Here is a 13,660-nt window from a genome sequence, read left to right on the forward strand (position 1 = left end):
ATATTGCAAAGGTTAAGTGGAATTGTAGCCTTTAATATTTTTATTAAAGTTAGTTTAATATATATATTATATGAATATCTATAATGACACAGTTTTTAACCTTATACAAATTTAAAACATTCAAAAAAAAAAAAATTACTGCAAAACAAACCTAAGTATCTAAATGTTTTTGGACATTCCTACAAAACAAATGTGCCTAATCTAAAATTCTAGACATCCATAATTTCAAGCATTCCCATTCAGAAGAAAAAAAAAAGAAAAAAGAAGACGAACATATATGTATATATATCTGATTACACCTTTTTTAATGCTCAACAACGTTGCTTTTTTTTTTTTTGGGATTAAAACCTATTTGCTGTTACCATCACTAGGTCAGTAGAAATCAATTTTTTTTTTCTTTTATAATATGTGTATATGTGATTACACCTTTTTTAATGCTCAACAACCTTTTTGCTGTTACCATCACTAGGGTTAGTAGAAATCAGTTTTTTTATACAGGAACCAACTAGTAACGAAGATAACATAATAAAAAATAAAAAAAAAGGATTGAAAGGGCAGACCAAAACTATATATTTTAACTCATTGAACCCAAAAAATTTTGTTTTTATTTGATCAGTAAAATTCAGATTCCCATTGGTGAAGACATTACTTTTCTTTTATAGGTTGGAAAATATGTGCGTTACTTGATACTCTGGGCCAAATACGTAACAAACCCTATAAATTATCATGCATATGTATGTAATTTATTCATACAATATATATAATCTATAATACTATTCTTAATTAGGAATTAATGACTCTGCAGTTCTTGCGGATCTGTCCATTAGCCCCTGTGAGTGGGCTGATATTTCCCATCTTGATCATGGCTTTCACAAAGTCCTTGAAGAAAAGCGTGGTGTTTGAGCTATAAGCTTCAACCAAGGTTCTTGAGGTAGTTTGGGCTGCAGTGCTCGAAAACAGAATTTGGTCGGAGCCCAAGAGGCCCTTTTGGTTGAGCAAGTTCTTGTAGTAATGGTTGTCGAATAAATCGGTTGAGTTTCTGTCAAGAACTGTAGTCTTGTTGCCGTCGTCGGTGAGAGGGCACAGAGCTTGCAGATCGGATAACATTGTGGTCTCCATGGTGGGATCTGGTGACCCACTTGATGAGAAGTTGAACAATCTGTCTGTGAACATCGCGCACCTTGCCATTCCAATCGTATGAGCTCCTGTCCACCAATATTACATACATTATACAAAAAAACAAAACCCTTCCTTTTCATGGGGTGAGAATGGAAAAAGTTTGGGTTCAATTTTAAAATTATTTGTTGATGAGTGGAATAGATCACTTTATTATAAATTTTTTGTAAGGTCCTTTATTCTTAACACACCGTAGATTTGAAAGAGTGAATAAGTGGTGCATAATTAATATTTCCAATTAATTAAATATTCACTTTTTTTAACTTTTATGTAAATTATTAGGAAGTGACCTAATTTTGAATTATGAATTTTTTAAACCACGTTTGAAATGTATTTTGTTGGTATAGATAATAACTTTTCATTCTTTATAAGTATTTCTTAAGCAGTTAAGATGTTAAGGAAAGGGGATCCATGGTACATAAAGTGATGACAATTATTATTATTGGTACGAGGTTTTTTTGGGTGAGTCCGAAAATAAAGTTACGAAGATTATGCTTTAAAATGGTTAATATCATACCATTGTGAGATACATGGAGGTTTGATAAAGTTTATGTACTACTCTGACATGATGTTTAGTGTTTTGATTGATTCATAAACAGAGGTATAATTTAGGTACTAGGATATAATAATGTTGTTTACACGCACCAGATAAAGCAACGACGTCTGTGAGATCTAGGCCAACATCGGTGAACTTGTTAACAATACCATCAAGGTTTTCGAATGGGGCGGGCAGTCCTTGATCCGCTCCTGTTTTGTTGGGTACCAATCCATCTCTTCTCCCCAACAAAACCCTCCATGTTGGTCCTCCACTCTGCAAAAAATTAAAACATTATTAAACCATATATACGACTAAAAACTTGAGCTTCAGAGATAAGATAGTAATTTAATTTCTGGCTTTATCTCAATTGTTAAGATTCGTGACCATTACCAAGAGCACAGAGTCTCTGGCAGCTATGGTTAATATATCAGCGCATGATACCACTCCGCTACAAGAATTTTCCACTGCGGCTTTGATTCTATCCACTACATCGAGCCCTCTAAGAGAATTTATGTTTGGAAGTGCAAATTGCTCCCCATCACTTCCATCCAGCAGCACCGATCCGTCGCAACCCTATTGCATAAAGAGGAACAAAAAGTTAGAACGTAAAATTTGGTCCCTCCCATAGAAGTTTATAAGACTTACGTTAACAAAGCAGTCGTGGAAGTGGAGGCGGAGAAGGGAAGCGGCCATTCGCATCTCACTCTTTAGAGCATTTATTACTTCTCTCCTCACAATTTTGAGAAGGTTGGGGCAAGAACTCTTATAGAAATCCACAGTTAACTGCGACCTTGTGGCTCCACACAGCATGAGAAAAACGACCATAAGCAAAGCAAGAACCTTTAATCTGCGGCTCGAGGTTTCCATGTCTAATGCTCTCACACAACTTTGCAAGCTGGCACAGACACGATTGTAAACTAAGTGATAATTAGATGAAGGATTCCCAAAATCTAATGATCAAGGCTTAATTTATAGCCTGAAAAAGGCATTCACTTTGTGCAAAAACTTTAATTTTAGTTGCTGGTGATGCATGGCGGCCGAGAAACTGCACTAAGGGATTGACAAAATTATCTTAATTAAGGAGATAGAGATCAAATTATTCCATATACATTATTGGTGGCTACTTTAGAAAGGATTGGTAATGGTGGAATATTAGTTGCATGTGCATGAACATTGAGTAGCTTTAATATTAGTTGGTGGCAGGGAGAGTGCAGTAGTGGCTAAAGCATGTATGGCCATAAAAACTTGAGCGCATGCACATAATCAAAATCAATATAATTGAGCTAAGCCCAGCCACTACAAACTTATTTTAGGATAAAAAATTTGTATGTGAGATGAGTACGTATCTGCTAATGTGAAATAGTACTAATTGCCGAATGCCGAAGTGATCAATCTAGCTTTCCCTTTTTCTTTTTGCTTATTTTGCTTATGGTTTTAGTGCATGCTTAGTGGACACTGATCAGCACCCATGCCCATATTGCACCACATGCACGGCAGATAGTAATATAGAATTTGAATTTAGAACAAATACTTCTCAATTGAGTCGTACGGGTAGGTTCCTACTGTCCACCACTAAATTTTTGACACGTGGCTACTTTTTGAAAGAGAAGCTAAAAGTCTCTTCTCTTCCTCCCTTTATCGTTCCTTTATATTCCATTTGTCAAGAAATTAAATTAGTATTTAGTAGCAAGAATTTTCAAGGTGGTATAATAGTGTATTATATCATGTGGTGTGATTTTCCTTGAGAGAATGGAAGAAAATAATTGAGGGAGAGAAGATAGAGATATAAGTGTTCTTATAGATTAGAGAAATAAATTCAATACAAGTTTTATAGATAAATTTTAGAAAGATAGACAACTTAGAGCTCTAATAAATACTTCAATTTTCTAAGTGATAAATTTTAGAAAGAGAATATATGTAAGAAAGAAAAGATGAATAAATACTTCTCTACTCATTTTATGCTACCCACTATTAATTTTTTTACAAAATTTTAGTGCAAAGCATAAATTTAATATGTGTTTTGACGAGAAAGAAAGATTTGGAGTGAAAAGATAGATGAAACGACAAGAAAAAATTATTTTAAAAAAAAAAAAAAGACAGGACGAAGTTAAAACTTAAAAGAGAGTGAAAAAGTTCTTAAGAGAAAAAGTAAAATTTAGAGAAAAGAAAGTTGAAAAGAGAAAGTTTGGAGAAAGATCAGATTATGTCAGAAGAAAAAAATAGGTAAAATGTAGGAGAGAGTAAAAGAGCCATATTAGAGAGAATATGGTTAAATAAAGAGAAAAATAGTGTTAGAAAATGACTTTTTATTAAAAATTAAAAAGCTTTTTTAAAAATAAAATCAAAACTAAAAGATAGAGCATTAAGAAATTAAATTATCTAATAACACGGTTTTTTAAAATTAAAAATGAAAAATGAAAAACAAAAAGTGAAATTGTCATATCAAATTTACTAAAATGAGTTAACCAAATTTTTGCGTTTTAATTTTATATAATAAAATGTTAAAACAAGTTAAGCTATGCTCGTTCCCAAATTTATTATTAAAATCAATTAGAAAACATAACCCTACATGATATCAGGTAAGAAATTTGTGCCCTCAATTTTTCTCTTCCAAAGCAAAAAAGACAAAAAAAAAAAAAAAAAGCATTGAAAAATCATCCTAGCTTAATTGGTCCACGTGTCTGAAAACAATTGAACCACCTCAGCTTTCTCCCTCGCTTAAACTGCCACCAATACCACACAGCCAGTTCTCGAAAGATAACCAAAAGCATCTCGGCGCCGGCGCCGGCGGCAATTCAGCTCTGTGTTCTCTGTCCCAAATCGCAACCCAGGCCCTATCATGGCTCTTAAAGCTAATGCCCTCCGCCCCCCATTTTTCAGCCCCCAAACTGCGTCTCTGCCTTCGCTCACACGGTACCATCGCCACCACAGAAACATTCCTCTTCGGTGTCAATCTTCTCTCGTCGATGAGCAGCAGAAAGAAGTCGTCTCGTTTTCTGAACCTGAAAATTCGCTCGTTGAGGCTCTCATTGGTGTCCAAGGCCGAGGTCGTTCTGTTTCTTCTCACCAGCTCACCGTAATATGTTTCGCCTATTTCTTTATTCTTTGTCTTCTTGTGTTTATTTCAATCCAAATTCGGAGGTTCGAACTTCTTTTACTCTGATTTCTGTAGAGTGTTGAGCGGGCCGTGAATGTTCTAGAAGATTTGGAAGGCGTGCGAGATCCGGTAATCCGGTTGCCTTTCCCTATCACTTCTTAACAGTCTTCTCATTCACCACACTGCTAGTGCTAACTAATCTCTTGAAACATTGGTAGATAAGTTCGCCAACTGTTTGAAATAATGTCCACCACAAACTTTTCTTACTTTCTTGGGAAAATACTGGAAATACGACCCGACAACCTTCCGGAAAATAGTCTCCGTAAGAGCCAGTGGGTGGCTCATTCTTTTAGCCTTGTTCTGTTAGTTTCTTGCCCGTATAATTTTGTTTGTTGTATTCTGGTTAAGTGCATTACACTAGGAATAGTATTGCCCTACACACTGGTCAGCAAGAGCTCCTTCTCACTTTTTGATATAATTTGTCTGTATTGGTCCATTTCTATTGCATTTTATAGATGAGTGATCCCACTTATATTTTAAGCTGCTAAAAATGAACCACATCAAAAAGTGGAGTTTCAGCTGACCGGTGTGGGGGGCAAGTATTGTTTTTATACTCGATGGTATTCAAAAACCAGTTGGTTTGCAGGCTTAAAATTGGAACTGCCGGTTGATGGTTAGGATGAGTGACTATTTTTCTCCAATTCTGTATCTTCTTCTCTCTTGAGCTGTGCAGTAGAGAGGAACTGGCTTTCATGGTGGATGTATTAATACCTATACATGGTATTTGGAACTATGGTTGCTTGGTATTCTTGACTACTTCGATCGGTTTGATCATGCAAGTTTGTTAGTTCATCAAACTGAGGCAAGTGGACAGATGAAGTAGACAGGCCATAATTTGGGGTAAGTTGGATAAACTTCGTTTAGCTAATGCCTGTGAGAAAACAAGTGATGAAAACCACACCATCATTCCGTTAATTCACTGCCATATCTTCTATGGAAGCTAAATCTGTCATTGTGGAAGACCTTCACTTAAGGCATAATAAGCCCCTGGATGCTCTTGAATTAGAAATCCAGAAATGAAAATTGAAAAGAGTAAGGGAAACGGTGAAAGTTTGAGCGTTAGGAGAAGACCAGCTAAGAGGAATCATAAGAATAGAAGGAAAGGAAGGTCTAAATCCAGCTAGAACCGGAGGTAAGGCTCTTATTATCAAGTTAAGGTGTATTTTTACAATTAAAGTGTAATACAAACTAAAAATTGAACATATCATGAGAGGAGCAGGGGAACTACAGATAGAAGCGCTGGGTGACTGACTACCTCTCACTCTATTTTATATGCTCTCGTTTGAGCTCTGATATAGAAAGGAATTGACTTTCTTAGTGAATGTAGGAGTACCTATGATTTCTGAACCACTACAATCCTCGGTGTTCTTGATTACTTTCTCTGGTTAGCATACAATGGGTTTAGTTCAACAAGTTATTAGTTTGGCAGCCGCACAGTCTTCTTGAGAAATCGGTCTGCACCAAAGTCCTGTTTTGATTAGTCAATGCCAGTACAGCAACTTGTTATTATAACATTATATGGTAATCCAGAAACATTCTTGATTTGTTTCTGTCCATTATATAGAGGCTTGGAAATTCATCCTTAATATTATATCTACAATATGAATCACAATTAAGGAAGATAACCTGCGTCTATTTTACGAGTTTTGCCCTTTGTAATCCTCACTTCTTTCAATGCCTGCAGACAAAGTCTAGTTTAATTGAAGGACGTTGGCAGTTAGTGTTTACGACTCGACCTGGAACAGCATCCATAATACAGGTTTAATTTCAATTCTTGACATAACCTGCAGTCGAACAGTAGCAAGTGGCTTTCTCATAATATTATAATCTTGTACCTTAACTGGTTTTACGGTCGAATCATAGTTCAGAAGTTAGATTATGAATATCAACCTCATTCATGTATTTTAATTATAATGAGGTGAAGAAGTTGCCTGTATGAAAAAATTCTGTTGCCTTATCGTAGGAACCATTTGTTAGCAATTAAGTGTAAATTCTGATAAGACAGCGAGGAATGAAGATATAATCAGTTTGATATTTAACACACTGAAGCACTGATATGGACAAAAGGTGGTAAAAATTAATGGATCTTCTCCTTCAGAGAACGTTTGTTGGAGTTGATTTCTTCAGCGTGTTTCAAGAGATATATCTACAGACAAACGACCAACGTGTCTCCAACATTGTTAAATTCTCCGATGCAATCGGAGAGCTGAAAGTAGAGGTATGTTGATACATATTCTGAAAATCGGTTTATCAATCTCAAGTACTTCGCATATCTAAGGCTATTCTCCCCTGTTAGGCGGCTGCATCAGTCAAAGACGGCAAACGCATCCTTTTCCAATTTGACCGAGCAGCATTTTCTTTGAAGTTTTTGCCTTTTAAGGTTCCATATCCTGTACCATTTAGACTTCTTGGAGATGAAGCAAAGGGCTGGTTGGACACCACATATTTATCTCCCTCCGGAAACCTCCGCATCTCAAGAGGAAACAAGGTAAATTAGTTCTTCACTTTCCCCAGTTATCAAATGTTAGGTCTGGCCATTTAAGATTACCTTCAACATATTTTACACTTCTACTGGGGTTGATTGGGCAGTTGCTAATCATACAGAACCATTGTAATAGTGTAGGGAACCACATTTGTGTTGCAAAAGAAAACGGAAGCAAGGCAAAACTTGCTGGTAGCAATTTCTACTGGTAAAGGAGTTGAAGAGGTAAGACTGCTTGAAAACTGCACAACTTCATTATATTCTCCTCTGGCTAATCTCTCGAGTACTTGAACCTACTACAGGCCATTGAGAAGCTTATCTCTAAAAATCAGAATGATAACAAATTTGAAAAGGAGCTTCTCGAGGGAGACTGGAAGATGTTATGGAGTTCACAGGTAGTCTATGGTTTTTATATTTTCGTATTCTGTACAGAAGAAAATGGGTTAGAAAATTATCAATTAAAGAAAATAGTGGTGGAATGTTGACAGTGGAATATTTGAATTAGACATTATCCATTAAACAGTGTGCATGAGATGTCGAGGAGTAATAGTTCTGGTTCAAAAACTTCATATGAGTATCAATAGGTCATTGTCTCTTTCAAGTTTGTCCCTGTCCGCTCCACTTACTCCATCTTTTTCACTTCTGAATTTCATTTTTTGAATCGGAATAGTTCAGGTTTCGAATGTTACCATTTCAGAAAACAAAGCTAATTATCCAATTCCTGTAAATTGCAGATGGAAACAGATAGTTGGATAGAGAATGCTGCAAATGGTCTCATGGGGATGCAGGTAGAATGCTTTATTAACCTTTAGTTATAAAGTGAACTAATTTTTACCATTTACTACTCTCACAGAGTCGCATGTATATTACCCTGACAGATTATCAAGAATGGACAAATGAAGTTTCGAGTGGATATGCTGCTAGGACTGATATTTTCCATGACTGGTACTTTTGTGTAAGTCTCTCTTCCATTATTGTTCTTTCTATTGAACTGCAAGAATCCCAAGAATTTTTTTTAGACATGCGTTTGCTCTGAGGCAGGCAATCTGAAGACAACACATACGATGTTACCATGGATGATGCTGCAATTATTGGAGGCCCATTTGGATATCCCGTGGAAATGGAGAGCCGGTTCAAGCTCCAACTTCTGTAAGATATCTCCAGTTTTTGCTGCTCTTTTATTCAACGGTGGCTTTTACACAATCCGACTTACTTGCCTGATTATGTTCCAGATACAATGACGGGAAGATAAGAATTACTCGAGGTTACAATAACATCTTATTTGTTCATCTAAGGGTCGGCGAACCAAAGCAGATGTAGGAAAATTTGTTTAAAAGAGGATGCTCCAGCTGAAAAACCCATGTATAGCAGTATCAGTAAGAGATGCCCTTGGCGTCTTCACAATATATATTCATGTTCATATTCAAGAAATTGTAGGCATACCACGATAATCATATCCCTCCAACGATTCAATAAATACTATTTATATACCTTCAGGTTTATTGTTTAGTTTTAAGTAATATGAAAATCATCTTTAATTTGTGAAGCCCATGAGAAGAAATAATCTTAAATTTGTGAATCCCGTTACCAAGATTGAGTTTTGTTTCTGTTGAATCATTCATTCCTCTTGATGGTATTCCATTTTTCCCCATCTACATAGGTCGACTTTCTTCACAATGAGGTTGGCTTTAATGCAGAAAATTGGAGAAATAATTCACGTGTTCGAAAAGAGTTGGCATGCAGCTTTGATTAAACAATTACAGATTAATTGAAACTCGAAAGCAGAGAAAGAATTGCTCGCGCACTCACTGCATCAAAAATAGCCAAATGAAATAGTTTTCACTATTCACAATTTACAAATGCAAGTACCTGAAGGAAGGCTTAAATCTACCGAAACAAACGTTCATATCAGCAAAGAAGGGGACTCGAAATAAAGTTTGAGTTCACGTGCTACTGAAAAACACTGCAGATGAGAAAATATCCATCCTCACACCACCAGCTTATTTACCATGCCTAAGCCGCTTTTCACTTGCGCAGCTGGCAAAGCCTATCACAACCAAAAACTACATAAACTAGGGATGACTATGGGGTCAAGCACCTCTATATCATCTTGGATGTTGTGGACAAATCCACCAGAAGAGGACTTGAATCACCGGTGTCCAACGCCCGTGAGATCTGAAAAGGCCTATCGTATTACATCAAGAAAATAAAACATTATGACTTTTTCAACGCCATTCAGCTCGTTACCAACTATCAAGCTAAGAACTGTAGGAAACGGTAAAAAAAAAAAAAAAAAAAAAAAAAAAAAAAAAAAAAAAAAAATTCCATGGCAGTATTTCCAACCAAGCAACTACATCAGAAAACTTACAGCTACAGCTCATTTTCCAGACAGCAAACGCATCATGCACGCAAATCTTGCGTCTTATACCTTTCAATCGTTATTTCTAAACATCCCGTTCAGCCACTGGAAACCAAGTTTTCAAGAACATAGGAACTGTTAGTACTAATTTTATTGATATCGACAAATTGATAGCAACAATAAAGCCTCAGAATCTAGAGCACATATGAAGGCCAATAAAAGCAAAGGGTTATACCCGAAGTCTTAGCGTGAAAAAACAGATAAATAACTCACTCGTAGAAATGATAAAGATGACTGTCAAAATAACTGATGATGGAAAGGCACAAAACAGTTCACAATATTCTTCCTGGGATGCACACTAAAACTTCCACTAACTGCTCGAGGAAATAAGGATATGTCAAATACACGGAACCGAAGTGGGCAAATTACCATTAGCACAAGAATTGCAAATCTCAAGAAGTGAGATCTGAAAGACACTTCAAGAATCAGAGTTAGCAGAGACTAAGATGATAGGAGAAACCAACTTAAGAAGTTGGGTGATCTGCACCTGATTTCCACATTTCAGGTATCCTTTACCAGATGACTGCAACCCGCTTGTTTTGATGAATGTTAGAGTTAAAACCACAATCATAGAAAGGAAAACTATGAGAAGACTAGTGCATAATTCATTACATAACCAAAATAAAAATACAACTACACAGTTAGTTTAAAAATGCATTTGATTTAGATTATTCCAAAACAGATAAAGAACAAGTATGGCAATTACATTAAGAAAATTGTATGCACACCACAGACCACTGCATCGTGATTGACGCACCATAAAGTTCACCGATTCTTTGATAACCTGACACCAGAAAAATGCTAAGACGTAGTTCATAAATTTAATAAAGAAAGAGATAAATCGCAAACTGGCATCTTCAGCAAAGTGAATCATCACATTAACCACTGAATATATTACACCAAAAGAAAAAGGAAAAAGAAACAAAAACATAACCTAGAATCTGACTCAAAAGCATTAAGAGTTAAGCTAAACAAGAAGAAAACTTGATCAAGAAACATCAGCCGTTTCCAACGAGAAACAAAGACTTTAAAGAAAATATTAGTCAGAAGTATATAACCAGAAGCTGCAGAAGATAACGGCAACAATAGAATTCCATGAAAATGCCTCTTCAGAGAAGTGGCTCACATTTACACAAAATTAATCACTTATCCAAGCACTTCTCTCGAAGTTGGCCTATCATTAACAGTCGTTTCCTGATACATCCTCGTTTGATTCTCCACAGTCTGAATCCTTTACATCTGCAACTACGTTTACTGGTACAACTCTTCTCTGCTCTTCATCATTGACCGTGGCTTCTTTTCCAAACCCTGAATCCAAGTGCAAAGTACTACCCAAATTTTCATCCATATCCTCGCATTCATTTACCTTTCCCGATACAAATTCACTCTTCATTTCTATTTCTTCATATTTTGCAACATTGTCCTCCAGAATCAGTTCATCTGATTCCTTCACCATTTCATTCTTCACCGTGCATTTCTCTTCAACCATTCTCCCTCCCGTAACAGATTCCCCAGCACATTTCTCCCCACCCTCAATATCTAACGCTTCTTCGTCGTCAACATCAACATCTTGGTTTGCTCTAATCTCAGATGCATACTCCATCTCCAACCCTCCATCACTTTCATTCTCAGATACGTTCTCCACTACCTCCTCATTCACATCGTCAATAGCTGGGTTTTGCCCCTCAAGAAGTTGCAACTTCCTCCTCAAATCACCAATCTCTCTCTCCATAAGGAAAAGCCTCTCTTTCAGTGTCAAGTTCTCCTCCTCTAACTGAGCTATATGGCTATCCTGATCATCGACCCTATTCTCCAAACAGTTATTATACTCAACTCCATAGTTCTGGTATATCATTTCAAATCGGCTCAAGTCATGGTCCAATCTGCGTTCTACCTCCAGATGCTCCTCCACATCACTATCACTCGACCCACCACTGCCTTCCTCTTCTTCATCCTCATGCACTTCCGCCTTGTTCTCAGACCCTCTGAGCCTTATCAACCCTTTCATTGATCCATAGCCATCAACGCCCCACTCCTCCTTGGCCATATCACCCAAAGCCTCCCTCGAAGGGGAGAACATAGGAGTAGGAAGCACAGCTGGTGTTACGGGACAAGGAGACACAAGTGAAGCTATTCCACCGAACTTCTTGGCACGAATTATAAAAGACGTAGTATTCCGTGGCGCATAAGGCGCGAACCTATTACTAAATTTCTTTTTTGAGTAAAATTTTCGAGCCTTAATACGATTTTGAGACTGCAACTCGTGAAGACTTGGAGGTTGATATCCTCCAGCGTTATTTCCACCACTTATGGAACCCGGTAAGAGTTTATCCGTTCTCCTATTGTTTATCCTTTTGTCACTAACGCCCTTTCCCTTCCAATTGCCTCGCCCTGACCTCGGTTGCTTCATGTTTCCATAGTTAGGCTTCGAGAAGTTGCGATACTTCTTGTTAGGATCCAAGGGGAGCTGCGGGCGTGCCCATACCTTGTAGTTTCCACTCATCATAGGCGGCTGAGACTGATTCATGATCATCTGGGACTGCTGCATAGCCTGAGGTTGCGGCAAAAGATTTGGCTGATTGATGGCCTGCGACTGAGACATTATCTGAGGATGGATCATTAGCTGGCTTTGGCTGAGAAATTGAGGTTGGTTAATCACCTGCGGCTGATTCATAACTTGAGACTGAGGCTGGCTCATAACTTGAGACTGATTGATTACATGAGGCTGGTTTGCCATCTGCGGATGGCTCATACTAATCATTTGAGCTTGATTAATCATCGGATTCTGATCGTTCATGGTACAACAATATCGAATCGAAGACTTAGCAAAAGAAATAAAACCCTAAGAATTAAGAATTAAAGATCGGTCGATAATTTCTCCGTGTTGGTTTCCAGATCATAAAAAATCGGCAACCAGATCGAGAATTTATATGCCCTAATCGCAAACCTGAAACAAGTATGAAAATATTCGCAACGAATTAACCCTAAGAACCCCGTCTTCCTCAGAGAAGATTCAAGATGAAAAGTCTAGAAAATCCTTAGAACTTGGGAAGTATTTTTCGAGAGAAAGAAGTATTTCAACCACAATTTTTTCTCTCCGTGTCTCCCTTTAATTTGGGAAATCTGATCTCCAGGGAATTTTGATTTCTTGAGAAGCCGTTTACGGTCGGTCCGGGCGCCCCTTGAAGCTTATTTATAGTAGGGAAGACGACGGATGAACGGTAGATGATTTAGTCATCAGATTGAACTTCGTCATGACATGTGTCACACGATTCCCGTAAAGAATCAGAATTTATTATGGGCAAAATTACAAATCTCCACTCAACTTTCCCTTTCAAAACCACCACCAGTATCATCATTGGGCCAGTTCCACCTAAGATCTAACACAATATAAGCCCAAGCCCAACAATAATTTGATTAATGATCTAATCTATTATTAACTTCCTCAAATATCCTTTCTCAAAAAAATAAAAATAATTCATCAAATATATATGTTCGTTTCTAATTTTATAGATTGGTGGTAGGAATAGAACTTCACGATCACTTATACCATGTATTTTTCCATGAAGATTTGGATGATCAATGATCTTTGTGACTGGATGGTGAATGGTTTAGTTATTATTTATTTATTTTTAATTACAAGTCAATGATAAAGATGGAACAATGATCACCCTAAGAAAATGAATCGTGGTGAAAATACAAATTACTCACTTTAATTTATTTTGAATTAAAATTTCAAAACCAATATTTTCTTACTGTCATTATTAGGTCAGGCCAGCTTAGAATAATATTCAGATGAATCCATCATTTATCTATCTTAATTATCATATTAATCTTTTTTTTCCTCTATTTCTCTCCCTGTTTGTCAAAAATTGAACGGTGATACCA

The 13,660-nt window shown here is 36.8% G+C and overlaps 3 protein-coding genes across 14 annotated transcripts; 1 reads left to right on the forward strand and 2 right to left on the reverse strand.

The window, feature by feature from the left end:
• Positions 1-582: 582 nt before the first annotated feature.
• LOC111021196 (peroxidase N) lies at positions 583-2,680 on the reverse strand. Its single transcript, XM_022298061.2, has 4 exons — positions 2,360-2,680; positions 2,105-2,287; positions 1,822-1,987; positions 583-1,205 (listed from the first exon to the last, which is right to left on the reverse strand). Exons 1-4 carry the CDS (start codon positions 2,579-2,581, stop codon positions 784-786), a joined length of 993 nt encoding a protein of 330 aa, XP_022153753.1. The 5' UTR covers positions 2,582-2,680; the 3' UTR covers positions 583-783.
• A 1,751-nt stretch (positions 2,681-4,431) lies between these two features.
• Positions 4,432-8,843, forward strand: LOC111021198 (Plastid-lipid associated protein PAP / fibrillin family protein). 3 transcript variants are annotated; one of them, XR_015789232.1, is made up of 11 exons: positions 4,432-4,790; positions 4,887-4,940; positions 6,556-6,630; positions 6,970-7,089; positions 7,168-7,359; positions 7,495-7,578; positions 7,656-7,748; positions 8,088-8,141; positions 8,207-8,308; positions 8,395-8,502; positions 8,586-8,626. XR_015789232.1 is itself a non-coding variant. In XM_022298063.2 (11 exons), exons 1-11 carry the CDS (start codon positions 4,554-4,556, stop codon positions 8,671-8,673), a joined length of 1,182 nt encoding a protein of 393 aa, XP_022153755.1. In that variant the 5' UTR covers positions 4,442-4,553; the 3' UTR covers positions 8,674-8,843. The 3 variants fall into 3 exon arrangements, 2 of the variants coding, with proteins under 2 accessions (XP_087976704.1, XP_022153755.1); XM_022298063.2 differs by having other exon boundaries at positions 4,442-4,790; positions 8,232-8,308; positions 8,586-8,843; XM_088120578.1 differs by lacking the exon at positions 6,556-6,630 and having other exon boundaries at positions 4,441-4,790; positions 8,232-8,308; positions 8,586-8,843.
• Positions 8,844-9,162: 319 nt separating this feature from the next.
• Positions 9,163-12,948, reverse strand: LOC111021197 (uncharacterized). Of its 10 annotated transcripts, none has more exons than XM_088120574.1 (5): positions 10,899-12,948; positions 10,479-10,556; positions 9,986-10,086; positions 9,722-9,817; positions 9,163-9,538 (listed from the first exon to the last, which is right to left on the reverse strand). In XM_088120574.1, the coding sequence occupies exon 1, from the start codon at positions 12,567-12,569 to the stop codon at positions 10,953-10,955; it is 1,617 nt and encodes a 538-aa protein (XP_087976700.1). In that variant the 5' UTR covers positions 12,570-12,948; the 3' UTR covers positions 9,163-9,538; positions 9,722-9,817; positions 9,986-10,086; positions 10,479-10,556; positions 10,899-10,952. The 10 variants fall into 10 exon arrangements, with proteins under 10 accessions (XP_087976700.1, XP_087976699.1, XP_087976703.1 ...); XM_088120573.1 differs by having other exon boundaries at positions 10,260-10,556; XM_088120577.1 differs by lacking the exon at positions 9,986-10,086 and having other exon boundaries at positions 9,163-9,528.
• Positions 12,949-13,660: the final 712 nt, after the last annotated feature.

Source organism: Momordica charantia (genome assembly GCF_013281855.1).
Source record: "Momordica charantia cultivar OHB3-1 chromosome 2 unlocalized genomic scaffold, Mcharantia_2.0 BLBB01000002.1, whole genome shotgun sequence".
Taxonomy (NCBI): Eukaryota; Viridiplantae; Streptophyta; class Magnoliopsida; order Cucurbitales; family Cucurbitaceae; genus Momordica; species Momordica charantia.

Coding starts and splice junctions, on each gene's coding strand:
- LOC111021196 (XM_022298061.2), bottom strand. CDS start 2,581: ATGGAAACCTCGAGCCGCAGATTAAAGGTTCTTGCTTTGCTTATGGTC. Junction 1,988..2,104: donor CCAGAGACTCTGTGCTCTTG/GTAATGGTCACG, acceptor AATTTTTTGCAG/AGTGGAGGACCAACATGGAG. Junction 1,206..1,821: donor AGACGTCGTTGCTTTATCTG/GTGCGTGTAAAC, acceptor ATTGGTGGACAG/GAGCTCATACGATTGGAATG.
- LOC111021198 (XM_022298063.2), top strand. CDS start 4,554: ATGGCTCTTAAAGCTAATGCCCTCCGCCCCCCATTTTTCAGCCCCCAA. Junction 6,631..6,969: donor GAACAGCATCCATAATACAG/GTTTAATTTCAA, acceptor CTTCTCCTTCAG/AGAACGTTTGTTGGAGTTGA. Junction 7,749..8,087: donor AGATGTTATGGAGTTCACAG/GTAGTCTATGGT, acceptor TGTAAATTGCAG/ATGGAAACAGATAGTTGGAT.
- LOC111021197 (XM_088120577.1), bottom strand. CDS start 12,569: ATGAACGATCAGAATCCGATGATTAATCAAGCTCAAATGATTAGTATG.